The sequence below is a fragment of the Heterodontus francisci genome, chromosome 8 (genome assembly GCF_036365525.1).
Source record: "Heterodontus francisci isolate sHetFra1 chromosome 8, sHetFra1.hap1, whole genome shotgun sequence".
NCBI lineage: Eukaryota > Metazoa > Chordata > Chondrichthyes > Heterodontiformes > Heterodontidae > Heterodontus > Heterodontus francisci.
This window is the reverse complement of record NC_090378.1, coordinates 62,479,494-62,506,909: the sequence shown is the minus strand read 5'-3', so window position 1 is coordinate 62,506,909 and position 27,416 is coordinate 62,479,494. Positions and strand designations below refer to the sequence as shown.

The 27,416-nt window shown below is 42.3% G+C and overlaps 1 protein-coding gene across 2 annotated transcripts in view; it reads left to right on the top strand.

Annotated features, from left to right (window-relative positions):
* The window catches only part of c8a (complement component 8, alpha polypeptide), a 119,458-nt gene extending 105,861 nt beyond the window's left edge, over positions 1-13,597 (top strand). The window contains exons 9-11 of one of the 2 annotated variants that reach the window (XM_068037226.1): positions 1,909-2,072; positions 11,783-12,005; positions 12,887-13,120. In XM_068037226.1, coding sequence (XP_067893327.1) covers positions 1,909-2,072; positions 11,783-12,005; positions 12,887-13,035 — 536 coding nt within the window. In that variant the 3' untranslated portion in view covers positions 13,036-13,120. Of the gene's footprint in view, positions 1-1,908; positions 2,073-11,782; positions 12,006-12,886 lie in introns of both variants that reach the window. The other variant, XM_068037227.1, reaches the window with a different exon arrangement.
* The last annotated feature ends 13,819 nt before the right edge of the window (positions 13,598-27,416 follow it).

Sequence of the window (27,416 nt, the reverse complement as noted above, 5' to 3'; positions counted from 1 at the left end):
AGTTAAAGAACTGCCAGCCTCTGATTAGCTGGCAGCTCTCAGCAGGCGGGACTTTCAGTGCCGGGGCTCTTGATCCCAGGGCCTGCCTCAGAGGAGGCATTATGGGGCTTTCGCCATTGCTTTTGCCGACGGTTGAAACCCCTGTCACTTGGATAAACTCCCAGCTTTAGTCTCACTGTAAAACTCTTGAAAAAGTTATGACTTGTTGTATGAGGTGTAACTTGTTTTTTAATGGCACACTAACTTCATAATTATTGTTACACACCCTCACTGGCCCTGCAAAGCTAATTTTATATTTGTGGAATATCACATTTCTCCATTATGATAAAAGATTCCACATATTTTGAATTTTTTTAAAGTTTGTTTGCACTGTTTTAGTTTCTATCTATATCCAACCATTATCATTTATTTCGCTATCTGAACATTAAAATTCAAAGTGAAGGATAAAGTGTTCTAACTACCTGGTTTGTTGTCTGTGTGAATACTGTGAAATGTTGACTGTTTACCCTGCTTGCTGACATCACTGCTGCTGCGCACCTAGAAATTACTTTGATAGGCGGCAGATTTAAACTGCTGTTGGGAAAGGAGTAGCCCACGCCATAGAGATCACTGGATCTTCGTGGACAACTTTCTTCAGGGGTGATCGTTTGCAACTGACCACAAAATGTAGCCCATTAGTTATTAAAAAACATTGTATGCAGTTCATTAAGGTTCACTCGAGTGGTAAAGGGGTGCTGTCAACATTGCACTGTCACCTGTTATGATGACACTGGAACAGAACCTCATGAGGCCATGGAAGCAGAGGTACTACACAAATTGACTGCTTTCAGACTCCTTTTAACTAAACTGAGTAACAAAGGTGACCCAGAGACACCATCATATCAATAGGTATAACATTCTGAATTAGATAATAGTTCAGTTGAGTACATTTTCCCTTAGAATGCATTCATGCTACAAGATTACCATCAGTGTGAAGTGGTTTCAGCTTTGTATTAATGCTAACCTCATGGAATCAGCAAGGCACAAGGAGGATTGATGTGGGAAACTACTACATCATACTTAAGTGGTAATGGATAATCTGTTGGCTTTGGCTAATGGCACACTGTTGGTGCAGAATTGTTTACGCTCATAAAGTGCTGATACTAAGGGGGAATTTTAATCTTCTAACTCACGGGAAATCTGAGAGCTAAAGGAAGGCAAGGACTGCTGGATCAAGGAGGTACGTGCCTTTTCACTTCTAATCACCCCTGACCTCCCCCACAAGGTCTCCGATCTTACCAACGGCCTCTGATTGCAACCCCCGCCTCTGACCCCATGCCCCACGGCCCCCCAGCCTCCGACCCCCAAGCCTCCAATCTCTGACCCTACCCCTCCACTCCCTCCCTTCCTCCTTCCTATCCGTTCCCCGGCCGCAGCCTGGTGTCAAAAGCCTACCCAACTGTCAGCCAGCCAGCCTTTCAAATTGGCTGGCTGTGGCCAGAAAATGGAGAAGAAAATTGTTCATCACGTCCTGCCATTAAATTTGGCAGGGCCTTAGAGAAACCTTAGTGTCTGGGCTTTCCGACCTTAATCCAGCACCCTCAATCCCTCCCTACATCTGAGTAAACATCCAGCACTAAGTGTTAAAATGTGGAGAAGTGTTCTATTCCCCTACAATGCTAGAATTTATCTGATTGAGAGCAAAAATTCATGAAAATACAAATATAGATAATAGAAGAAAAAACTCAGTACAGGGGAGGACTCTACTTAATTATGGTGAAATGTACTCCACTGAGTTTGAAAAGATATTCAAAAATAATATTTGCATTTTGTACATTAATTTCATTCTAATTATATCCAACTGTGCATCTGAAGGAAATTATGTCTCCATGTGAAAAAAGTAATTGTTTTCTTCAATTATTATTTCAGCTTCAGGCCATTCAAATAGCTTTGTAGAAGATGTTATCCCACAAGTACTAGGGGGAGACCTTAAATCAAGTGCTGGACTGCTAGGTCGAGAAATACCAGATGTCAAAATGTATCGACGCTGGGGTAAATCTTTGAAATACGTCCCAGCTCTCATTGATTTTGAGGTAAAAAGATGCTATCTGAGCAGTGTTTTAGTTCTATTTCAACACAGTTAAATGGCGTATAAATAAAATTAAAATCTCTTATCTTCATCTCATGCATTTAAAATACTGAATATTAAAATAGGGCATGAAGAAGCATAAAAACTCAAAAAGGACAATTGACTTTGCATATATTGAAGATTGTGAACCAAAGGCACTTACTGAGGAATATTTTTAATGCAAATGAAACAAAGGCCTTTGATAGATAATGATTAAAGAAAAAGTTGAAACAACGATATGAAGAGAGTTTTCCACCAAAGAATATTGAAAGCAAAATGAGAACATGAACAGGTGTGAGTGAGAGTAGGCAGAACATGGGCCTGATTCTTGTTGTTACTCTTGTACTTTTCCTTGGAGATCTGTTTCTAGGAGTGCTTTTTTGTCGCTTCTATAAGAAAGTAGGTGGTTTTGCATGCTAAGCTGCAACAAAGTCATGAATATAGCAAAGCCCAAACTAGAACAATGCGACAACAGTTGTCATCATGCTCATGAATATTTAGAAAGGCACAAAGCACAAAGAAAAACAGTTAACCAAAACTGCTAGCCAACATGTGAACAAATGATCATGAGCTCAGGGAGAGAAATTGTTATTTGTCCAATGTTTCTGAAAGAGATTGAGTTAATGATCTATGAATTGAAGATAAATCCTATTTCTTACATGAGGGGCTGGATTTTACCTTAGGCGGATGGAAATTTGCCACCGACGTGCAAGTCGGTGCTGAACCTGCTTCCGCCTAGCCCGGGGATCCGTCCCGCATTTTACGGGTACCCGGGCTTTAATTGTCCCGAGACGGGACTTCCACCCACTTGAGAGAGGAGGTCCCACCTCAGTAAGCTGCCAGCCAATCAGTGGGTTGGCAGTTCTTAGTGCCAGCAGTGCACTGGGAGCGGTGGCCACTGCTGAGACTGTAGCCCAGCCGAAACCATGGAGCCTGGAGATGAGGTAAGTTGAGCTTGACTCACCAGGGGGGATCGGTCCTTCCCTCACACCGCCAACTGATCTGCTGGGGTAGCGTAAAATTCAGCCTGACGTCTCTGTAAATTTAAAATTGGACTATACCATCCAGCATGACTGCCTCAGAAGTTCTTCAGAAGGATTTAGGTAACGTTCAGGTCATTTAGCAATTTAGAGAATGAAAAGTGGTATCTGGTCTCAGTGGACAGGATATGTGACATAAATGTGCCAAAAAGATAAACAAGTAAAAGGGAGAGCCACTGAAATTGGAGTATTTTGCAACACCAGAGTAGAAATTGGTAACCATCAATGTTCTGGAGTGCTTGGATTCCAAGAATACTGGATAGGGAGGTTCTGGACATACTGAAGCAAATCCTTGGATTTAGGATCACTGGAAACTGGAACCTGAGTTCTAGACCAATGGAGTTGTTTCTGCAATCACTGGGAATTCAACTTGGAGTTTTGAGCACTATGAAGGGTTCTTAGGATCTGGGGGGGGTGGAATTTTATGCTCTCCCCCATGGCGAGTTTGGAGCCGGGACAGCATGTAATCGGGCAGGATGGTGGTAGGAGGGGATCCTGCCACCTTCCTGACTCCAACCCAATTAAGTCTGGAGTGGGAAGGCTTGTGGACAGCATTCCCACCCCACCGCCAATTGGGCAATTAATGCCCAATTAAGAGCCTTATCCTGCCACCACCGGTATTAGCCCAGCAGTGGGTAGGCCTGTCACCATACGGGGAGCATGCCAAACAAACTATGCGTGTTGCTTCCCAGCTTCGGTGGGTTGTCCCTTGTTAAAAGGCACTTAATGCCTGTCTGAGGGACCCGGCAATGGGAAGGGGGCAGCCCCTGAGAGTCACCACCCTGCCCTTGCTGCCAACTCCCCCTACAGCCCCCTGCCCTGCAACTCCCACCCTACAAAACCTCTCCTACCCTGACTCACCTGTGGCTTGGGTGCAGCACCTCCGGTGAGTCCAGTACCAGCAGCCCTACTTCTGTGCTAACGCTGCTCAGTTAAAGAGTTGCTGGCCTCTGATTAGCTGACAACTCTCAGTAGGTTGGACCTCTGTCACTGGGGTCTTTAATCCTGGGGAAGGCACGCTGCTGTCCACTTAAGTGCCCATTTAGCACGTAATACGATGGGCCTTCCCCAGAGGAGGTGACATGTGGCTCTTGCCGGTGCTTTAGCCGGTTGCTGAGACCCCCGTCGCCCAGATTTCAGAACGGAGGAGTGTCTGGGGATGGAAGTCCTGGGATCCAACCAGACAATGGGTTGGATTTTAGAACATGAAGGGCAGAGTCTGAAAGTATTGAGGGTTCTTGGGATAAGACAGTACTGGGGGGAGTAGGGTTTAGCTTCATTAAAAAAAAGGAAGACTTGCTTTTATATAACGCATTTCACAAACACAGGATGCCCCAAAGCACTTTACAGCCTACAAAGTACTTTTGAAGTGCAGTCACTGTTGTAATATAGAAAACATCACAGCCAATTTATGCACACCAAGCTCACACAAACAGAAATGTAATAATGACCAGTCCAACAAGAAAGGAGGCACTGCTCGACCTTGTTCTTGGGAATGAGGTGGACCAAGTGGATCAAGTATCAGTTGGAGAGCATTTAGGGGACAGTGATAATTGTGTTATAAGGTTTAGGCTGATTATGGAAAAAGACAAAGAACTATCTAGAGTAAGAATAATTAACTGGGGGAAAGCCAACTTCAATGGGGTAAGATTGGTGCTGTGGTGAATAAATTGGAGTCAAAAATTGGCAGGAAAACCGGTAGCTGAACAATGAAGAGATAGTTTGGGCACAGTCAAGGTATATTCCCACAAAGGAAACAGGTACGGCAAACAAATCCAGGGCACCCTGGATGACAAAAGAGGTAGAGATTAAGATAAAGAAGAAAAAGTGTGCTTATGACAGAAGTCAGGTAGAAAATGCTATTAAGAACCAGGCTGAATATAGAAAGTCCAGAGGGGAAGTGAAAAAACAAATAAGAGAAGGAAAGAGAGAGCATCAAAAGAGACTGGCAGCTAGCATTAAAGGAAATCGCAATGTTTTCTATCGGCATATAAATAGTAAAAGGGTGGTAAAAGGAGGAGTGGGGCCGATTAGGGACCATAAAGTGGATTTACACATGGAGGCAGTGGGCATAGCTGAGGTATTAAATTAAAACTTTGCATCTGTCCTTACCAAGGAAGATGATGCAATCCAGGCAATGGTGAAAGAGGAGGTAATTCTGACACTAGAAGGGTTTAAAATTGATAAAGGGAATGTATTAGATAGGCTGTCTGTACTTAAAGTGGAACAAACACCAGGACTGGATGAGATGCATCCAAGGATACTGAGGGAAGTGAGAGTGGAAATCACAGAGGCACTGGCCATAATTTTTCAGTCTTCCTTAGAAGTGCCAGAGGACTGGAGAATTGCAAACTTTACATTCTTGTTCAAAGAAGGGTGTAAAGGTAAGTCCAACAACTACAGGCCAATCAGTTTAACTTTGGTGGTGGTAAAACTTCTAGAAAGAGTAATTTGGGACAAAATTAATAGTCACATGGACAAATGCTGTTTAATTGAGGAAAGCTAGTATGGATTTCATAAGGGAAAATCATGTTTAACTAACTTGCTGGAGTTTTTTGAGGAGGTTGATGAGGGCAGTGCTGTTGATGTGGTGTACATGGACTTTCAAAAGGCATTTGATACAGTGCCACACAACAGACTTGTGAGCAAACTTGTAGCTCGTGGAATAAAAAGGACAGTAGCAACATGGGTATGGAATTGGCTGAGTGATAGGAAACAAAAAGTCATGGTTAGTGGATGTTTTTCGGGCTGGAGGAAGGTTTGTAGTGGAATTCCCCAGGGGTCAGTGTTGGGACCCTGGCTTTTCCTGATATATATATTAATGACCTAGACCTTGGTGTACAGGGCACAATTTCAAAGTTTACAGATGATACGAAACTTGGAAACATTGTGAATTGTGAGGAGAATAGTGTAGAACTCCAAAAGGACATAGACAAGTTGGTGGAATGGGCAGACAGGTGGAAGATGGAGTTCAATGCAGAGAAATGTGAAGTGATTCATTTTGGTAGGAAGAACACAGAGAGACAATATAAAATAAAGGGTGCAATTTTAAAGGAGATGTAGGAGCAGCGGGACCTGGGTGTATATGTGCGTAAGTCATTGAACGTGGCAGGGTAAGTTGAGAGACTGCTTAATAAAGCATAGAGTATCCTGGGCTTTATTAATAGGGGCATAGAGTACAAGCGCTTGTATAAGACACTAGTTTGGCCTCAGCTGGAGTATCGTGTCCAGTTCTGGGCACTTCACTTTAGGAAAGACATGAGGGCATTGGAGAGAGTACAGAAAAGATTCACGAGAATGGTTCCAAAAATGAGGAATTTCAGTGATGAAGATTGATTGGAGAAGTTAGGGCTGTTTTCCTTGGAGAAGAGAAGGCTGAGAGGTGATTTCATAGAGGTATTCAAAATCAAGAGGGGTCTTGACGGAGTAAATAGAGAGAAACTGTTCCCAGTTGTGAACGGATCGAGAATGAGAGGACACAGATTTAAAGTATCTGGTAAGAGAAGCAAAAGTGACATTAGAAAAACTTTTATCATGCAGAGTAGTTTCGGTCTGGAATGCACAGCCTGAGAGTGTGGTGGAGGCAGGTTCAATTGAAGCATTCAAAAGGGAATTAGACTGTTATCTGAAAAGGAAGAATGCAGGGTTACGGGGAGAAGGTGAGAAAATGGAACTGAGTGAATTGCTCTTTTGGAGAGCCGGTGCGAACATGATGGGCCGAATGGCCTCCTTCTGCATTGTAAAAATTCTGTGATTCTGTGATTTCTTTCAGTGATATCCTCTTGAGGGTTAAATAGTGGCCAGGATACCAGGGAGAACTTCCATGCTCTTCTTTGATAGTGCCATGCGTTCTTTCACATCCACCTGAGAGGACAGACAAGGCCTCAGCTTAACATCTTATAAGAAATCACCTCAGACAGTGCAGCTCTCCCTTAGTACTGCACTGGAATGTCATCCTAGATTTTGTGCTTACGACTTGAACCCACAACCTCTGACTCAGAGAAGTGAATTCTACCGCTAAGCCACGACGGACATCTTAGGGAGGGATCCAGGAAAATAGGAACCAAACTGCCATTGGTCTCTTTTGAACCATCAGACCCCACACCCTTTTGGGTTCTCACTTCTTTCACAGAATTGTTACAGTGCAGAAGGATGCCATTTGGTCCATTGTGTCTGCACCGGTTCTCTGAATAAGCAATTCACTTAGTGCCATTCCCCCGCCTTCTCCCTCTTGTAATGAGTTCTTTATGTTGTCTGATGCAACATAAATGAGATGTCTGTAGTCCTGTTTGCTGAAGATCTCAAACAGGTTTTTTAACAGCTAAACTATTATAAACAGTACAGAGCAAACTATTTACAGAACCTTCATCTGAGTGCTACAGTTGCAGGGTGTGTTTGTAGTCACATGACTGCATCCTGGTACTTAGCTCATTAGCATACTGAGATCTTAAAGGGACATTTCTCTTAAGGCAAACACACAACATTCCCTTTCTTTCCGAAGATAGGTCTGATATGCTACAAGTAAAAAAATCATAAAATTAGATAACATCAAAATTAGTTATACGGGCATCTTTGTGGTGAGTAGGACAAACCACACTTACCACACAGCTTGCTTGCTCTTTTTGACCTGGTTATTGTGCCGATACTGTTGGCTGCAACGAGTGCTTGCAGGTGCTGTTGTCCAGCTACAATGGCTTCATTATTCCTGCCATCTTCTAGCAGCGCATCAATGCTGTGACCTTTCTCTTTCCCCAAGAGGTCTTTCTGAAAAGCTTCAATGGGTGTTGGGACAATCACCAGCTCCATTAGTCGCTCTGACAGCTCAGTTGCTGAAAAATCACATTTGTTGCCCTTGCTACGGCATCTACTGATGAAGTAGTCCATTGATTCTTGTGGCTGTTGCCTGTAGGACATCAATTCCATGACGTGGATTCTAAAATTCACTCTTAACCGGAGCTGATCTTCTAGCACTTTCCATATCTTTGTGGGATCTTTCTGGTCCTCTTCAGATAAGCTAGAGGTGTTGATTCTGTATAACCCCTTATTTCCAACTGCTATCAGTATTTTTATTGCCCCCTTCTCTGGTTCTACAATTAGTTGGTCTGTGAAGCATAACTGCATTCTTTGTTTAAAAGGTTTGAACTTAGATAGGTTATCAAGTCTTCCAGTTCATTCTGGGAAATTTGATAACCATCTTTCTGCTGTTCTTTTGCTTTCTGCTCTTTATTTAACTTTGTTTAGCTCTGTGTGTGTACCTGCAGCACTGTATTTATTATTAGTTTTCTATTTGTGGTTTGAAACTGGTTTTCAAACTTGTTCTATTTACTCTTGCGCTGTTTCCTTTTTTAAGAAATTCTCTGTTATTTAGACTAGCTGCTTGGATGGAGAGGAACAGGTATTTGATAGTATTCTGTGTTTAATTTGCTTCTAGCACTTAAGCTTGTCTGTTTATACAGCTGTTCAATAGGCTTTTTAATTGCTTTTTTTTGGCTAGAGTTTGTTTTTGTGCTCTTCATGCTCGAGTAGTTTAATGATGCTTTTTTAGCTGTGGCTGCGTAAATGGAAGCTCTTCTTCACGCTCGAGTCGTTTAATGAATTTTTAAAACTTTGGCTGCGTGAATGAAGACTCTGCAGTGTTCGGAGGATTCCCACGCTTTTTCTATTGGACACCTCCTGTAATGGTGCTGATATTGATCGGCCTGGGAGAGGAGTCGGGTCCTCCCTTTTTTTTTTAACAGAGCCTTTGAAAAAAATCAACTCTTTAAGCACTTCAAAGCTTTTTTTTAAACCAAGGTTCGTTGACTGTTGACATAATGAGTCACCCAATTTCAGGAATTTACTTGCAGTCTGTCATTCTGAGCTCTGTCTTCTACAGATGGAGGTAAATTCATTTTTCTTTCCTCTGATGTCCTTCCTTCTCCATTCTGTCATAGCTGCCATTTGCCTTTGAAGATTGTGCTCAGCAGGCAGCTCCCACCCCCTGGCAGAACTCAGTACCACTGATTGGGCACTCAGCTCGTCTTCAGCCCAATTAGGGCATCTGCATATGAAGATAATGTCATGTGAGCAATGCAGAGCATGCAATTGGGACCTGGAAATTATCGGGGCATCAGGTTCCTGACCCTGGATTGAAAATCAAGCCCTTGGTCTCTCAGGGAATCAAGGGATATGGGAAGTAGGTAGGAAAGTGGAGTTAAAGAAAATGATAAGCCATGATCGTATTGAATGGTGGAGCAGGCTGCAGGGGCTGTGTGGTCTACTCCTGCTCCCATTTCTCACGTTCTTATGTTCTTAGAAGAAGACACAGTGATAATGGGGAGGTAGAGGGACAATGGATTTGCTGTAGCAAAGATCTCACACAGATATGATAGGCCAAATGAATTTGCTTGGTGCTGTAAACTTATATGGTAAAATTAAAGAGGCCATTCCATAATATGCATACCAATAAGTATTGAGATTATAAAGAATGTTGTTTACGTTAATAATCTAATCTTCATAATATTAGATATGATACTCATAGAATCATAGAAACTTTACAGCATAGAAGAGGCCACTTGGCCCATCATGTCTGCGCCGGCTGAAAGAATAGAGCCACCCAGCTTAATCCCACTTTCGAGCATCCAGTCCATAGCCCTGCAGGTTACACACTTCAGCTACACATCCAGGCATTGTTTAAATGAGATGAGGTTTTCTGTCTTTACCACCTTTTCAGGCAGTGAGTTCTAGACCCCCACCCCTCTCTGGATGAAAATAATTTTCCTCATCTCCCCTCTATTCCTTTTGCCCAAATCATTTTAAATCTATGCCCTCTAATCATTAACCCCCTCTTCTAAGGTAAATAGGCCCTTCCCATCCACTCTATCCAGGCCCCTCACAATTTTGTACATTTTAATCAAATCTCTCTTCAGCCTCCTCTGTTCCAAGGATAACAATCCCAGCTTATCCAATCTTTTCTCATATCTGCAATTTTCCAGTTCTGACAGCACCCCTGTAAATCTCCTCTGTACCCTCTCTAGTGCAATTACATCCTTTCTCTAATGAGGTGACCGGAACTGCACACAGTACTCAAGCTGTGGCCTAACCAATGATTTTTTTAGTCCCAGCATAACCTCCCTACTCTTATATTCTATGCCTTGGCTAAAAAAAGAAAGGATTCCATATGCCTTCCTAACCACCTATTGACCTGTCCTGCTACCTTCAGGGATCTGTGGGCATGCACTCCAGGTCCCTCACTCACTTCCTCAACACCTCTCAGCATCCTCCCATTTATTGTGTATTACTTTGCCTTGTTTGACCTCCCCAAATGCATCATCTCATACTTCTCTGGGTTAAATTCCATTTACCACCTTTCTGCCCACCTGACCAGTCCATTGATATCTTCCTGCAGTCTACAACTATCCTCTTCGCTATCAACCACACAGCCAAATTTTGTGTGGTCTGCAAACTTCTTGATCCAAATTGTTAATATATACCACAAAAAGCAGTGGACCTAGTACTGAGCCCTGTGGAACACCACTGGAAACAGCCTTCCAGTCACAAAAACACCAGTCAACTATTACCCTTTGTTTCCTGCCATTGAGCCAATTTTGTATGCAGTTTGCTACATTTCCCTGGATCCCATGGGCTTTTATTTTTTAACCAGTCCACCATGTGGGACCTTGTCAAAAGCCTTGTTAAAATCCATGCAGACCAGATCAACTGCACTACCCCTATCGTCCTCCTTGTTACGTCCTCAATAAATTCAATCAAGTTAGTCAGACATGACCTTCACTTAATAAATCCATGCTGACTATCTTTGATTGATCCATGCCTTTCTAAGTGATAGTTTATCCTGTCTCTCAGAATTGATTCCAATAATTTGCCCACTACTGAGGTTAGACTGACTGGCCTGTAATTATTTGATTTATCCCTTGCTCCTTTTTTAAACAAAGGTACAACATTAGTAGACCTCCAATGCTCCAGCACCACACCTGTTTCCAGTGAGGATTGGAAAATGTTGGTCAGACCTTCTGCTATTTCCTACCTGGCTTCTTTAGCAGCCTGGGGTACATTTCATCTGGCTCTGGTGATTTATCCACTTTCAAGGATGCTAATTTCCTTAACACTTCCTCTCTCCCTATGTTTATCACATCAATACTTCACACTCCCCCTCCTTAACTCTTTAATTTCTGCATTGTCCCCCTCTTTTGTGAAGACAGACACAAAGTATTCATTAAGAACCATACCCATATCTTCCACCTCCACACATAGGTTACCTTTTTGGTCTTTTATGGGCCCTAGTCTTTCCTTAGTTATCTTCTTACTCTTAATGTTTTGATAAAACATCTTTGGGTTCTTCTTGATTTTACTTGCCTATATTCTTTCATGCCCTCTCTTTGCTTTCCTAATTTCCTTCATCAATTTGAAGTTAATGGTAATTGTACATTCTAAGAATGAGCTATGTGTGGAAGATAAAAGTACAAGTTGCTATTAATCTGCTAGATCTGATTCTAACTGGTCTTAATTCAGTGTGTTCTAGCAACCATTGTTATATCAATAGGCATTCAATATCAAAATAAAACAAACTGATTTAAGAAACTGGCTTTTACTTTTGTATCAACTCTAAAGTCCAAATATTTTTGTTGCTATACACCAGATCATGCCAATTTACGACTTGGTGTCCAGAAGTAACCTTCAATCTGTTGAAATTAAACAACAAAATTTAAAAAGAGCAATGGAAGAATACTTGGCAGAGTTTCATCCCTGCAGGTGTCCTGTGTGTTATAATAATGGAAATGCAGTTCTTTTTAACAATGCCTGTGCCTGTGAATGTCTGCCTGGTTATGAAGGGAAAGCATGCCAGGAAACAAAGCGAAAGGGTAAGGAATTGTGACAGGTATTATAGGGATCCACAGGTCAAGGATCCATATAACTGCTTAAAACTGAACAGTTGTGTAGCACTATCACAGGCCATACACTTCATCTCTTTGTTGCAAATACAATCAATTTAATTGCTCCAGATGTTTGCTTAGTGCTACTTATTTAATTTTTGCTTTAAACACTTTTAATGTTATCTACCAAAATCTGTCTGAAATAATCTGAATTGGGGTACTTCAAATTTCTTTAAAAAAAAATCCTTTCACCTAATTCTGACTCTTTGGATTCAGCATTCCAAACTTGCCTTTAAAGTTTTTTCATGGCTCTGGTATTGGGATATGTAATGCTACAGTTTGATGTTTGCTACAGAAATGTGTTACCTGCTTACCAGTCTGGAAAATAATGGGAAATTTAGTAAACAGAATGACAGATTGGGCTTCACCCTTACAGTGTTGTAGCTGGGTTTATCTGCTGTTGAAATCTGTAGGCTGCCAATAATATATGTACATTGTGGCCAGTTGTAAAGTCGTATAATATTCACTCCAAAATATTTTTATCAAATTTGAATTTCAATTTGAATTACAAATAGTTGAAGGGAGAATGGACCTGGCTGTTACTTTATTCTATGATTAACCATTGATTATTTTGATGATATAATGCCTACTCTATTTTTTATTTATTTTAACAATTTCAGATAGTAATGACTTAGATGTATTTCAGGCAAAAACATAGTTCATGTTTGGGGAGATAGTGCACACAATGATTTATTTGCTAGAAAGTTTGAAATGATCTTACAATCATTGCTTTTATGATTATAGAAGTCTGGAATTTGTACTTAATCTAATAGGAGTATATCTCACAGTGATATCTTTCATTTCCTTAGGGCCCACTAACGGAAATTGGGGCTGTTGGTCTGGATGGTCCCCATGCCAAAATGGTTCAAAACAACGGACACGGAACTGTAATCATCCACCCGCTAAAGATGGTGGTGCCCCATGTCTTGGAAAGAACACACAGACCCAGCATTGTTAAAACAAAATGTTGTCAACAGTGTTTTGGCTATCTGTTATTTGCTTTTAAAACGTCGCTATCTTCATACGGTACAAAAGGATATGTATTGTAGGCAGCACTTTGAAATTTTACTATGCTTTCTTTGTTGTTATCTTAAATGCAATGAATGTTGAATATGCATCCATAATATGAATCATTTAAATTGATAGCAGCACACCACAGGACCTTCATGGATTGAAAAATTGCTCACAAAATGATTTGTGCAAATTAATGTTATTTCAGCATGCCTGTTCACAATAGTGATATCAGCCCTTTGACTCATACCTTCAGGACCATGTTTACCAGTTGATGGGTCAACATGTTGCAATGAGTTATGAGAGTCCGCAATAAGATTGACATTATTGGGACGAACACACATTAGTCTTCTTGATGTCTGATCCATTGTTTTTAGTAACATATAGCAGCAATAGAATGGATTTAAGAAAATATGAAACATTAAATTCATACTTCTACCAGAATTAAATTCTCTACAGGATATCAAAACAATTGTAATTATAGTGAAAAATAAAGAGAATGCAAAATATACCTCGTTTCAGATAGTTTACAAAAATCTTGTCCTCCAGTAACGAACCTTTGAGTTGCCATGGTGGGTCAAATACAGGTGGCAGAATGGACATTCACAGAATGAAGGAATCATTACTACAAATGAACATTCACCTGCATGATGAGCTGCCTGTGGTCACACACTAGCTGCACATTGAGGGAGTGGAATTCCTTTACGTTCATGAAAATGGCTGAATTCACATGAGGTGCATACCAATGTGGTTAACTCTTACATGCCCTCTGAAATGGCCTAGCAAGCCACTCAGTTGTACCTAACCGCTACGAAGTCAATAAAAAGGAATGAAACCGGACGGACCACCTGGCGTCGACCTAGGCACCGGAAATGACAACGGCAAACCCAGCCCTATCGACCCTGCAAATTCCTCCTTACTAACATCTGGAGACTTGTGCCAAAGTTGGGAGAGCTGTCCCACAGACTAGTCAAGCAACAGCCTGACATAGTCATACTCACGGAATCATACCTTACAGACCATGTCCCAGACACTGCCATCACCATCCCCGGGCATGTCCTGTCCCACCGGCAGGACAGACCCAGCAGAGGTGGTGGCACAGTGGTCTACAGTAGGGAGGGAGTTGCCCTGGGAATCCTCAACATTGACTCCGGACCCCATGAAGTCTCATGGCATCAGGTCAAACATGGGCAAGGTAACGTCCTACTGATTACCACCTACCGCTCTCCCTCAGCTGATGAGTCAGTACTCCTCCATGTTGAACACCACTTGGAGGAAGCACTGAGAGTGGCAAGGGCACAATATGTACTCTGGGTGGGGGACTTCAATGTCCATCACCAAGAGTGGCTCGGTAGCACCACTACTGACTGAGTTGGCTGAGTACGAAAGGACATAGCTGCTAGACTGGGTCTGCGGCAGGTGGCGGGGGAACCAACACGACAGAAAAACATACTTGACCTTGTCCTCACCAATCTGCCTACCGCAGATGCTTCTGTCCATGACCGTATTGGTAGGAGTGAACACCGCACAGTCGTTGTGGAGACGAAGTCCCACCTTCACATTGAGGATACCATCCATCGTGTTGTGTGGCACTATCACCGTGGTAAATGGGATAGATTTCGAACACATCCAGCAATGCAAAACTGGGCATCCATGAGGCGCTGTGGGCCATCAGCAGCAGCAGAATTGTACTCAACCACAATCTGTAACCTCATGGCCCGGCATATCCCCCACTCTACCATTACTATCAAGCCAGGAGACCAACCCTGGTCCTGGTTCAATGAAGAATGCAGGAGGGCATGCCAGGAGCAGCACCAGGCATACCTCAAAATGAGGTGTCAACCCGGTGAAGCTACAACCCAGGACTACTTGCATGCCAAACTGCATAAGCAGCATGCAATAGACAGAGCTAAGCGATTCCATAACCAATGGATCAGATCTAAGCTCCGCAGTCCTGCCACATCCAGTCATGAATGGTGGTGGACAATTAAACAACTAACTGGAGGAGGTGGCTCCACACATATCTCCATCCTCAATGATGGGGGAGCCCAGCACATAAGGCAGAAGCATTTGCAACAATCTTCAGCCAGAAGTGCCGAGTTGATGATCTATCTCGGCCCCCTCCTGAAGTGACCAGCTTCACAGATGCCAGACTTCAGCCAATTCGATTCACTCCACGTGATATCAAGAAACGACTGAAGGCACTGGATACTGCAAAGGCTATGGGCCCTGACAATATTCTGGCAATAGTACTGAAGACCTGTGCTCCAGAACTTGCCACGCCCCTAGCCAAGCTATTCCAGTATAGCTACAAAACTGGCATCTACCCGTCAATGTAGAAAATTGCCCAGGTATGTTCTGTACACAAAGAGCAGGACAAGTCCAACCCGGCCAATTACCGCCCCATCAGCCTACTCTCAATCATCAGCAAAGTGATGGACGGTGTCATCAACAGTGCCATCAAGCAGCACTTGCTTAGCAATAATCTGCTCAGTGGCACCCAGTTTGGGTTCCGACAGGGCCACTCAGCACCTGACCTCATTACGGCCTTGGTTCAAACATGGACAAAAGAGCTGAACTCAAGACGTGAGGTGAGAGTGACTGACCTTGAAATCAAGGCAGCATTTGACCGAGTATGGCATCAAGGAGCCCTAGCAAAACTGGAGTCAATGGGAATTAGGGGGAAAACTCTCTGCTGGTTAGAGTCATACCTAACGCAAAGGAAGATGGCTTTAGTTGTTGGAGGTCAATCATCTGAGCTCCAGGACATCACTGCAGGAGTTGCTCAGGGTAGTATCCTAGGCTCAACCATCTTCAGCTGCTTCATCAATGACCTTCCTTCAATCATAAGGTCAGAAGTGGGGATGTTCGCTGATGATTGCACAATGTTCAGCACCATTCATGACTCCTCAAATACTGAAGCAGTCCATGTAGAAATGCAGCAAGACCTGGACAATATCCAGGCTTGGGCTGATAAGTGGCAAGTAACATTCATGCCACACAAGTGCCAGGCAATGATCATCTCCAACGAGAGAGACTCGAGCCATTGCCCCTTGATATTCAATGGAATTACCATCGCTGAATCCCCCACTATCAACATCCTAGGGGCTACCATTGACCAGAAACTGAACTGGAGTAGCCATATAAATACTGTGGCTACAAGAGCCGGTCAGAGGCTAGGAATTCTGCGGCGAGTAACTCACTTCCTGACTCCTCAAAGCCTGTCCACCATCTACAAGGCACAAGTCAGGAGTGTGATGGAATACTCTCCACTTGCCTGGATGGGTGCAGCTCCAACAACACTCAAGAAGCTTGACACCATCCAGGACAAAGCAGCCCGCTTGATTGGCATCCCATCCATAAACATTCACTCCCTCCACCACCAACGCACAGTGGCAGCAGTGTGTACCTTCTACGATACGCACTGCAGCAACACACCACGGCTCCTTAGACAGCACCTTCCAAACCCGCGACCTCTACCACCTTGAAGGACAAGAGCAGCAGATGCATGGGAACATCACCACCTGCAAGTTCCCATCCAAGTCACACACCATCCTGACTTGGAATTATATCCCCGTTCCTGCACTGTCGCTGGGTCAAAATCCTGGAACTCACTTCCTAACAGCACTGTGCGTGTAGCTACCTCACATGGACTGCAGTGGTTCAAGAAGGCAGCTCACCACCACCTTCTCAAGGGCAATTAGGGATGGGCAATAAATGCTGGCATAGCCAGTTTTGCTCACATTCCATGAATGAATAGAAAAAAAGACAATGGAGTGCAGTCATTGGCAACCTGAACCATGAGGAAGCCTACAATCAATGCAAACCCTCTTGCTTGCTCTGCCTGCTTAACTCTGGCAAGGGGGAATGAGATTATACTATTTCTCTGCTTTTAGAGAGCTTCAGTGGCATACATTATGCAGCAGTGCACTGCAAACTGTGAGATGTTGTTTGTATCTTCAGCTGCAGCTTGGAAAGAGCCTGGTGCATGGAGGTTAAGGGCCATAGTCTCCTTGACAGGCAATAAATACTGCCCTTGCTCTACTTTGAGTTTGCAGGTGTGGCTTCAGCAGTTGACAGATTTCAGTTATCACCTCCTTTGGTCCTCGCTGAAGTTGAGGTAAGAGAAATGTTCCCTAATGATCTTCAGCAGATATGGCTGACTGCTGAGACCCCTTCTCCCTATCCCCCTCCTCCCTGTCCTAGCAGCTTGTCCTTCTCTTGTGTATTTTCTTCATTCTCCCAATCATGCTCAGTTCCCAGAGGAAGCCCTACCAGGCCACCCATGTCTTGAAGCAACTTCTTTTGACGCATATTTTAAATGACCAAAGAACTATTTCGAGACCAGCCAGACCATTTACTGCAGGCTATTCAAACTTCAGTCAATTTTAGTAAAGCTCCAAAAACACGTACAATTGCACCAGCAGCTTTGCACTTCTTTTCGGAAGTGTGTGTGTGCATCTCACACCCATTTTTGAGCATTAGGTGTTTGTGTAGCACCTAAAAAATGAGGGCTGCATAGCCCAATTTAGCCTCCCTCATATATAAAAGCAAAATACTGCGGATGCTGGAAATCTGAAATAAAAACAAGAAATGCTGGAACCACTCAGCAGGTCTGGCAGCATCGGTGGAAAGAGAAGCAGAGTTAACGTTTCGGGTCAGTGACCCTTCTTCGGAACTGACAAATATTAAAAATGTCACAGGTTATAAGCAAGTGAGGTGGGGGTGGGGCAAGAGATAACAAAGGAGAAGGTGTAGATTGGACAAGGCCACACAGCTGACCAAAAGGTCATGGAGCAAAGGCAAACAATATGTTAATGGTGTGTTGAAAGACAAAGCATTAGTACAGAAAAGGTGTTAACGGACTGAATATTGAACAACAGCAAGTGCAAACATGAAAACAAAAACAGTGGGTAAGCAAACTGAACAAACTAAGATGAAATGAAATAAATGCAAAAAAAAGGTTGTAAAAAATGTAAAAAAGAAAAAAACAAAAAACAAAAAACAACTAAAAATGAAAGTAAAATGGGGGGCTGTCATGCTCTGAAATTATTGAACTCAATGTTCAGTCCAGCAGGCTGTAGTGTGCCTAATCGATAGATGAGATGCTGTTCCTTGAGCTTGAGTTGATGTTCACCGGAACACTGCAGCAATCCCAGGACAGAGATGTGAGCATGAGAGCAGGGGGGAGTGTTGAAATGGCAAGCAACCGGAAGCTCAGGGTCCTGCTTGCGGACTGAGCGGAGGTGTTCCGCAAAGTGGTCACCCAGTCTGCGCTTGGTCTCCCCAATGTAGAGGAGACCACATTGTGAGCAGCGAATACAGTATACTACATTGAAAGAAGTGCAAGTAAATCGCTGCTTCACCTGAAAGGAGTGTTTTGGGCCTTGGATAGTGGGGAGAGAGGAGGTAAATGGGCAGGTATTACACCTCCTGCGATTGCAGGGGAAGGTGCCATAGGACGGGGACGAGGTGGTGGGGGTAATGGAGGAGTGGACCAGGGTGTTGCGGAGGGAATGATCCCTTCGGAATGCTGACAGGGAAAGGGAGGGGAAGATGCGTTTGGTAGTGGCATCACGCTGGAGGTGGCAGAAATGGCGGAGGATGATCCTTTGGATATGGAGGCTGATGGGTTGGAAAGTGAGGACAAGGGGAGCCCTGTCATGGTTCTGGGAGGGAGGGTAAGGGTTGAGGGTAGAGGTACGGGAAATGGGCCAGACACGGTTGAGGGCCCTGTCAACAACAGTGGGGGGGAATCCTCGGTTGAGGAAAAAGGAGGTCATACCAGAAGCAGCGTCATGGAAGGTAGCATCATCAGAGCAGATGCGTCGAAGATGGAGAAACTGGGAGAATGGAATGGAGTCCTTACAGCAGGTAGGGTGTGAAGACGTGTAGTCGAGGTAGCTGTGGGAGTCGGTGGGCTTATAATGGATATTAGTAGACAACCTATCCCCAGAGATGGAGACAGAGAAGTCGAGGAAGGGAAGTGAAGTGTCAGAGATGGACCATGTAAAGGTGAGAGAAGGGTGGAAATTGGAAGCAAAATTGATAAAGTTTTCCAGTTCGGGGCAGTAGCAGGAAACAGCACCGATACAGACATTAATGTACCGGAAAAAGAGTTGGGGGAGGGGGCCTGAGTAGGATTGGAACAAAGAATGCTCGACATATCCCACAAAAAGACAGGCATAACTAGGACCCATGCAGGTACCCATAGCAACACCTTTACTTGAAGGAAGTGCGTGGAGTTGAAGGATAAGTTGTTCAATGTGAGAACAAGTTCAGCCAGGTGGAGGAGGGTGGTGGTGGATGGGGACTGATTGGGCCTCTGTTCCAGGAAGAAGCGGAGAGCCCTCAAACCATCTGGGTAAGGTCACAGTGTAAATCTGAGTTCTTTTTTCCTTCAGTCTGGTTCAGTAAATATACCGAGTCGGATGTGTAGGTAAAATCAATTACTTTATTTGCACATTTAGCCGGCTGACTTACTCCAATACAATGACACTGACTCCACCCAGAGTCTGTCTGGTCCACCAGAGTAAGTGTTGTTCATGATACAGATACTACTGTTTATACATTAAGATTCATGCTACACCCCCTTGTTTAACCAATCAGTGCGGTACAATTCAACTTCACCCACGTGGTGACATGCAGCACATCTGTTACTGAGGTCACAATACACTCCATTCTCAATACATACTTGTTATTAATAAAATATTCTTTTGTACCAGCAAGATAAAACAAAGCGGACAAGCAAGCTTATTAGCAAGAGCATAGGAATCATCAATAACCATTCTGGTCTCACTCCCTACATGGATCATGAGTTCTGTTTCTACCTTGTGACAAGTAATTGCGGCGCATCCTGCTATCTCTATTAGGTGTACATTCCTGAGTGTTTCGTGCAGTCTGCAGCTACAAGTAGTGGCAGCTCACGAAGATAAGAGGGGCCTAGCACTCCTTATCACTCACACAGAGATGGACATCATTTGATTCACAGGAGTCCATTTGTTCCAAACCACAGGGAGTCACACACTCAGGCCATAAAGAACAGATGTCCTTGCAATTACCAGTGTCGGCTAGTCTTTACAGTCTCACACGCTCTGCCTTTACTTTTAACTATTTCATTGTGGTTTCTGCCACTTAAAATCAAAGCTCAGCAAAGCTACTATTCCTAACTTGGCTATATTTCCCATTAAGCATAGTGCCATGCCTTTCTGCTCACTTCCACATTCCCCCCTTTTATCATTCTATGATAACCTTCTCTCTACTGATCAACTTATATATGATTATATATATTCACTAGGATTATATGGATCTATTTACTCAAATAACATTTAAACAGTATAATATAAAAGCAAATATAAAAGAAAAAACTCAGCAACTGCTGAATCAGAAGGGTAGGCTGAGCCACCCTCTAACAAGGGGGCGTGTATTAGCCTGGTCAGTATGTTTTTCATTCTAACTGTTCCCTAGGATTGTCATGTCTGGGTGATAAGAAGAGTGCTGTTGAAGTACAATGTCTCGCTCTCTCTCTCGCTGTACCAGCTGCAAGGCCAAGTTGCCTCTGCAGCCCTGAAGTTATGAAGTCATTTCTGATAAGCTGTCCCTCCCTGCAGCACTGAAGCTAGCTTGTTAGCAATACATGATTGATTAATTGTTCCATCTTAAATGTTCCCATGTAATTCTGTTCTTAAAAATTCTAAAATCTAAATTCTGTTCTCACAGTCCCCCCTTTGATTCTTCAAAACATTTTTCAAAATCATTCCCTGGATCCCACCTAGGTGCTTTTAATGGTCTCTATTTGTCTAGAAACAGCCTTCAACACCCAGAGGAGTCGCACTCAATACGTTGCCTGCTTGTGCCATAATAGGGGCCTGCGGGAACTCTGTAAAGGCATAAGTTTTGCAAGGGCTTCAGTTACTCGTTTACAATATAAAAGGTGGTACACTTGTACAATTACAATTTCATTTGCAAAGCATAAGCAGTGTAATATTGAAGAAAGCACAATTTAAACATCACTATTACATAATCAATCAATTGTGCGAACATAATACAGTCGCAATTTCATTCTTAGAGTATACTGATCATTCACTAATTCATTTTAACAATATATGAATAGGTTATACATTTACCCTTTTATGGCAGAACTAATTGTCCCTCCTTTTACAGAGCAAGTTCGAACACTAATTGCTTTTTCGGGTAGCTGTCCAACCTGTGTTCATACATCCTCTTATATCGCCTAATTAATTTCTAAAGTTGCCAAATTAAGTAGGTCACATATAACACCATGATACCCAAAACCACTATCAGGACATGGGAGATAATTCTTAAACCAGGGGTGTATCTGCACATCTGACCCCCAGTTCCATAAGTCCTCCTGCCAGGTAGAATCATTTATCTCGTCAATCTCATCTTGTTGCATCTTCGACTGTTGTTCCAAATTGTATTACACTACAGCAATGACTTCTAGCTGCTGTCTCTCTTTACCCAAGCATGTGGGCAATGGCTGAATAGTCAAATCCTCCTTAATACTTTCTGTCACAGTTATTGTTTCTGTCTTTTGCTTATGTATCTGTACCAACTCCATCTTCCCTACTCGGGTTGGTATTTGTGGGTTGAACCAAAATGTACTGTTGCTCACCGGACAAGTCCGTTTATGCCCATACTGGTACTCCTTCGCTGTGGTGGTTAAGCGATATCTCCCCTTTCCCATATAGGCCACATGGGTTAGCTCTGACAATGCTTTCCTAGTCTCCTTGGTGTAATTTACAGTGTCATTAAACCCACATTTTGATTCTGCCGTTTTATATTTAGGATGAGGACATATGACCACCTGGTTTTCCAGACTACACTCAGACAATGGACAATATTGTTCCAATTACCTCTTTTCCAATTTCCATAACATAGGGTAAAATATAATTGTATTTTATGTAATCTTTTCCCCTTATCACTCCTGTATTTTCTACTTTGTATAATTGCATCCCTAACTTATCTCTCAGAATTACAGGCATTCCCAACACTACTCCAATACTCATAGATCCTGTATTTACACATTCCTGATCTTTCCATACTTTAAGTTTTCTGATTTGGCACCTGGTAATTTTATCATTTGTGTGACTAGTTAAGTATTCCAACTGGGTGTCATTGATCCAAACTGGCACCTGTCTTGCATCAATTTGCCTCGAATTTTCTCGAATTTGTTCTAACATTCACGAACTGTATGTACTACAAACACTCTCATTATTTGAAATGTCACTGTTCACTAATATTATATGTTACTGGTTACTAAAATAATATTTCTAGATAGACAAATTGTCTCCCTTCCTTTGCTCTGGTTTTCATCCTCCTTCGCTGCACATAGCGCCTGTATGAACAGCAAGCTAGTATGCCCCATATTATGGCCAGTATTAACTGTATTTTACTATGGAGGCACCGGTATTGAATCTGGTAGCAACGTCATTAACTATCCCTCTCCTTGTCCTATAAAGTTGATTCTGACCTCGAAATCTGACGGCACCCATGGCATTGGCAGCCTGCTGCATTACAATCTTACTTAATACACTATACATATTTCTTGCCTGTTCCGTACAATATCCCGGCATTTGCATCCCTGAGATATTGACCAGGACAGGCACAATCTCATGTTTAACATTATCACACAACGCTTCCCCTGGGCTCGATGTACCCACACACATCCATGTTCCTTTCAACTTTCCTTATCATCTGTTGCCCAATGGGAGGGGCACAAACAATTCCAAAGACACAGCTCTCAGTTACCCCTTCCCCTTTCTGTCTGGTCACGCAGTTAGCACGGTCATCTGTGGAACACCGTACACACTTCCCATCCAACATGTTGTGCAATGCCCCGTAGTTCATATAGTCCATATTAATATTCCTTTCATTAATCCGTTGTGCATCCATTACCGGATCTTTGTTCTTCAGGCCCCACAGCCACTGCAGTCCGGTTCTTTCCCATTCGCCACTAGTGGTTATATCTGTAATTTAAACACACTGCCCTGGTGGTCACCAGGTGTTAGTACTTGTCCATGTTGTGAGTATCCCCCGATGAGGGATACATGTCTACCTGTGGGGACCGAACATGTCCTGGGGAATCCAGGAGTTTATTTATATTCTTATCATCTCTACTCTTTCGAAATTATCTATATGGTCCCGTTGTGCTCGGGTTTCGTTCCCCACAATCCTTGCCCAGTTAGTAACCCATCTAATAATAATCCAAATGCCTATCAATACTACCATTATTCCCTTGATTATATTTTTTCAGTTGGGACCATGTATTTCTATTGGCCCTTCCCTTTACCATTACTTTGTCTCCCACAACAGGCACCTTTGTCTGTTCCTCTATCATGTTTCTATAGAACCTCCTGCCTCACCTTGTGCAGTTGTCTGCACAGCTCCTTCACAAATCTTTAACCCTTTCTCTTGCGGGTCCTATTTCCTCACTACCTGCTACGACATACCTTGGAAGTCTCACCACCCTTCCTGTCACCGTATTCATCAAATCCTTTCCTACTTTAGCTACACCACTCTGTCCTTTTTGTTCCTTTTTCAAAATATCCTTTACTAGCTGACTAAGAGTTCTCACATTCTGGTCCACATTTTCCAAATCTATAGTATTGACAATTGAAGTTCCTGTATTAAGGACTGTGGCTGCGTTATTCACTGAGCTATGTTTATGTCTCTTTCCCTTTATTATTCCCTCATTACCAAATTCCTGTCTCAGCAATTGTTACAGTAATACCTTGTACAACTCTCGGGTCTTAGGGCACCAGCCAGGTAGCTGGATATCTGAGATATTCAATATTCCCGGTACCAACTCAAGTTTTATGTTATCATATACAATTTTATTAGTTTTTATTATCGCAAGTCCATTTTCTGGTCCTGTAGTCAAGGCCGGGCAAGGGAGACCAGTCACTTGTGGCTGTTGGGTCGTAACCTTACTCGTTAATAATTAAAATGTGGGGTTAATTGTGGTGATTGGAGCTTGTTGTCTGTGATAAATTTTGAATGCTGGTTTGATTGTTGGCTCCTTCCCTTGTACACCCCCCCCAATGATTTTGACACAAAAGGTCCCTTGAGGGCCTTTGCTGTCAAAATCTGACACACCTGGTAGATTAAATTGTCCACTAAAATAAAAGCAAAATACTTCAGATGGTGAAAATTGTCTCATTGATAAAGATGCTGTGATATTTGATGCCTGCAATTCAGGTCTTAAATTCTCAAAGCTGCTGGATCTCTTGCTGTGGCATCAATTCTCACATGGCCTGTCGTCACCTGCTTAAAAACAACCCACAAAGAATCCACTGTGGCTCTGCCCCTGAGCCCAATGGGTTAATTTTTTCACTTCTATCTGTCAATTTAGAAATTTAAGGTTTAATAATGTCCATTATATATAAATTTTACTCTCAGCAATGCAAAATTGTGTGGTGGGTTAAATGGAAAAACAGCAGCTGCAGCGGGGGCGGTGGGGGGGGGGGGGTTTCCAAGGGGCGGAGCAAAATCGTCTCAGCTGCGTCACTTTACAAAACCTTTTTCTTCTCTGATCAGAAAAAAAACCACACTCCATTTTAATCTATTTTTTTCAATCCTTTTGGTATCCTTAGGGTTGCTCGCCTGTGAAGTTGAAAATGCCACAAATGCTTCCGTTGCTTTCCAAATAACAAATCACATCTGCACACTTGCACTGGTATCCCACTGTCATGCCGCATATTCTGAACTCTCAGGTGATTTTATCAAAAGACCAAATATCAGCGGTGAGGAAAAGGGGGGGGGCACTGGTGGTGTCTATCTGAGATCTTTGCTTACCTCCCCCTGCAGGGTCCTGATGTCTCTGGTTATGGCCAGACTTTCAAATGTAGCTCTCTTAAAAACTCATATCGCCAAGAGAAAACTATCAATTGCTAGTCTTATCTACACTTTCCTGACTTTCACTGGAACGGCACAGTGGCGCAGTGGTTAGCACCGCAGCCTCACAGCTCCAGGGACCCGGGTTCGATTCCGGGTACTGCCTGTGTGGAGTTTGCAAGTTCTCCCTGTGTCTGCGTGGGTTTTCTCCGGGTGCTCCGGTTTCCTCCCACAAGCCAAAAGACTTGCAGGTTGATAGGTAAATTGGCCATTATAAATTGTCACTAATATAGGTAGGTGGTAGGGAAATATAGGGACAGGTGGGGATGTTTGGTAGGAATATGGGATTAGTGTAGGATTAGTATAAATGGGTGGTTGATGTTCGGCACAGACTTGGTGGGCCGAAGGGCCTGTTTCAGTGCTGTATCTCTAATCTAAAAAAAAAATTCGAGGCTTCTTGGAAATTAGCTGTTTATTTCACTATTTGTTTATTCCCAGAATTCCTTTATTAGCTCTTGCATCAGCCAGATCTGATTGCCAATTCCCATTAATTATAATTCTATTTCATTTTGAGCCCTGGAGAACCTTTACAATTAATATTAATAATTCCTTAAAACAGAAATCGAACATTTCCATTTGATTCCAGACATTAGTGTATATTGTTTATGTTTTTTTTTACCTTACATGACATTTTAATTCCTTAAATAACTTGCTAAATTAAACTGGATTTTTGACATCTCAGATTATTCCAAATTCAAATAACAGTAAATTTCCCTTTGAATGCTTTAAATAACCACTCATATCAATTAAATTTTGTTTATTGATTCTAATTTCTTATGCCCAGACTTGGTTGTACTTTTTGTACGTTAAAGACAGAAGTGCTTGCAACTATCTCTCCTTCTCAAGCACTTTGTCTCATTGATAAGGATGGTTGCAGCAGGGTTAATTTCTTGCTTGTCTCCAAGGGGGCGGAGCAAAGCATACTCCGCTGCGCCGCTTTACGTAACCCTTTTTTTTAATGTAAAAGAACTAAACTCCTTTTTAAATGTTTTTTTTATCCTTAGGATTTTCAAACAACAAAATCTTTAGTAACATTATCAACTTCAAAGGAAACCATCTCCATCAGGAAAGACAGCATTCTAGATTAAACTTCAATTGTTTCCAAACTTATTTTTTTGCATCTTTTATAAGAGGTTTCTAATCCCAGGATTATTATTTTTTTTAACAAAGATGATTCCAAATTCCAATTCACTGCAATAATATTTAAAATCAAAACTGCCAATGTTATATGAGTGGGTCCTCTGTCCGGAACCGAAGACTCCTCCAAAACATGACATAATAAACTTGAAAGTTCATTATGGCAACAAATGAAATTTCCAGTTCTTCAACTTAAACAGGTCAATTAACCTTAATAGTATTAATTCAATTCAGACTTATTAACTTATACTACTTATTAACTACACACAGAACAGAATAGCACGTGCTTATTTTAAAAGATAGGTAAATTACGTCATTTTCTTGTTCATTCTTCAGGCGCCTTTCAAATGACTATAATAAAACCAAAAACTAAAGAAAAAGTTATTTAACATTCTTAACACAAAATATTTAACACCAGCTTCTTAAATAAACTTTAAACAGACAGAATCTTTCCTGTATCTCCTTTGTTTATCCTTCTCTCCCTTAAACCAATATCCAATTCCTGACATTTGCTACTTAAAACAGTCAGTAAAACATGTCTTTAATTTAAACTCCAAAAAAAATTAGAACAGATTTTAAACTGGAACTCCAATTAAAGCAGGAGTGGTACACTTCTAATTGGATTTCTGCCAAACATCTTCAAACCTTCAAGGCTGAAGCTTATCTCTTAGAAAATTGTTCATTGTCTTTTCACAGTTGTAAAACCAACTTTTAAAATAAAAATAAAATTTTAACTTAAAATATAATTCAATTTTATATCCCATTCCTGGGTGTATAACACTAAATCGAAATGAACACACTCAACAATCACTTTTCACACTCATTCAATTCCAAACAACTTCGAAAATTGATTTCTGTAATGGGTTACGAATTCAAAATACCAAATCTCTTTCAAACTTCCCTGTCCCGATGTCAAGGGACACACACAGGTTCAACTAATTCACAACCAAAACATGACTCAAGGTTCCCACAAAATATAAACTTGTAAAAATAGAAAAAGTAACAGACCCATTCTCTCATCATTAAGGCCAGACAACAAAGAGTTAACGACAGTCAGTTTTACAGAACACAAGCTCTACAGAACGCAAGTTGTACATCCCAGACATTCAATTCATTCGCGGAAGCTTCCAACATTCTCACATTCAAATCAAAGACACAGTAACTTGTTTTTACTCTAAAACATATCTATTTTTAAAACACATATTTACCGTGGCGCTTCTGCGTCTTTCTCGAGTGGGCAAACGGACGTGGGTCGCCTTTCTCCAGAGGACATGA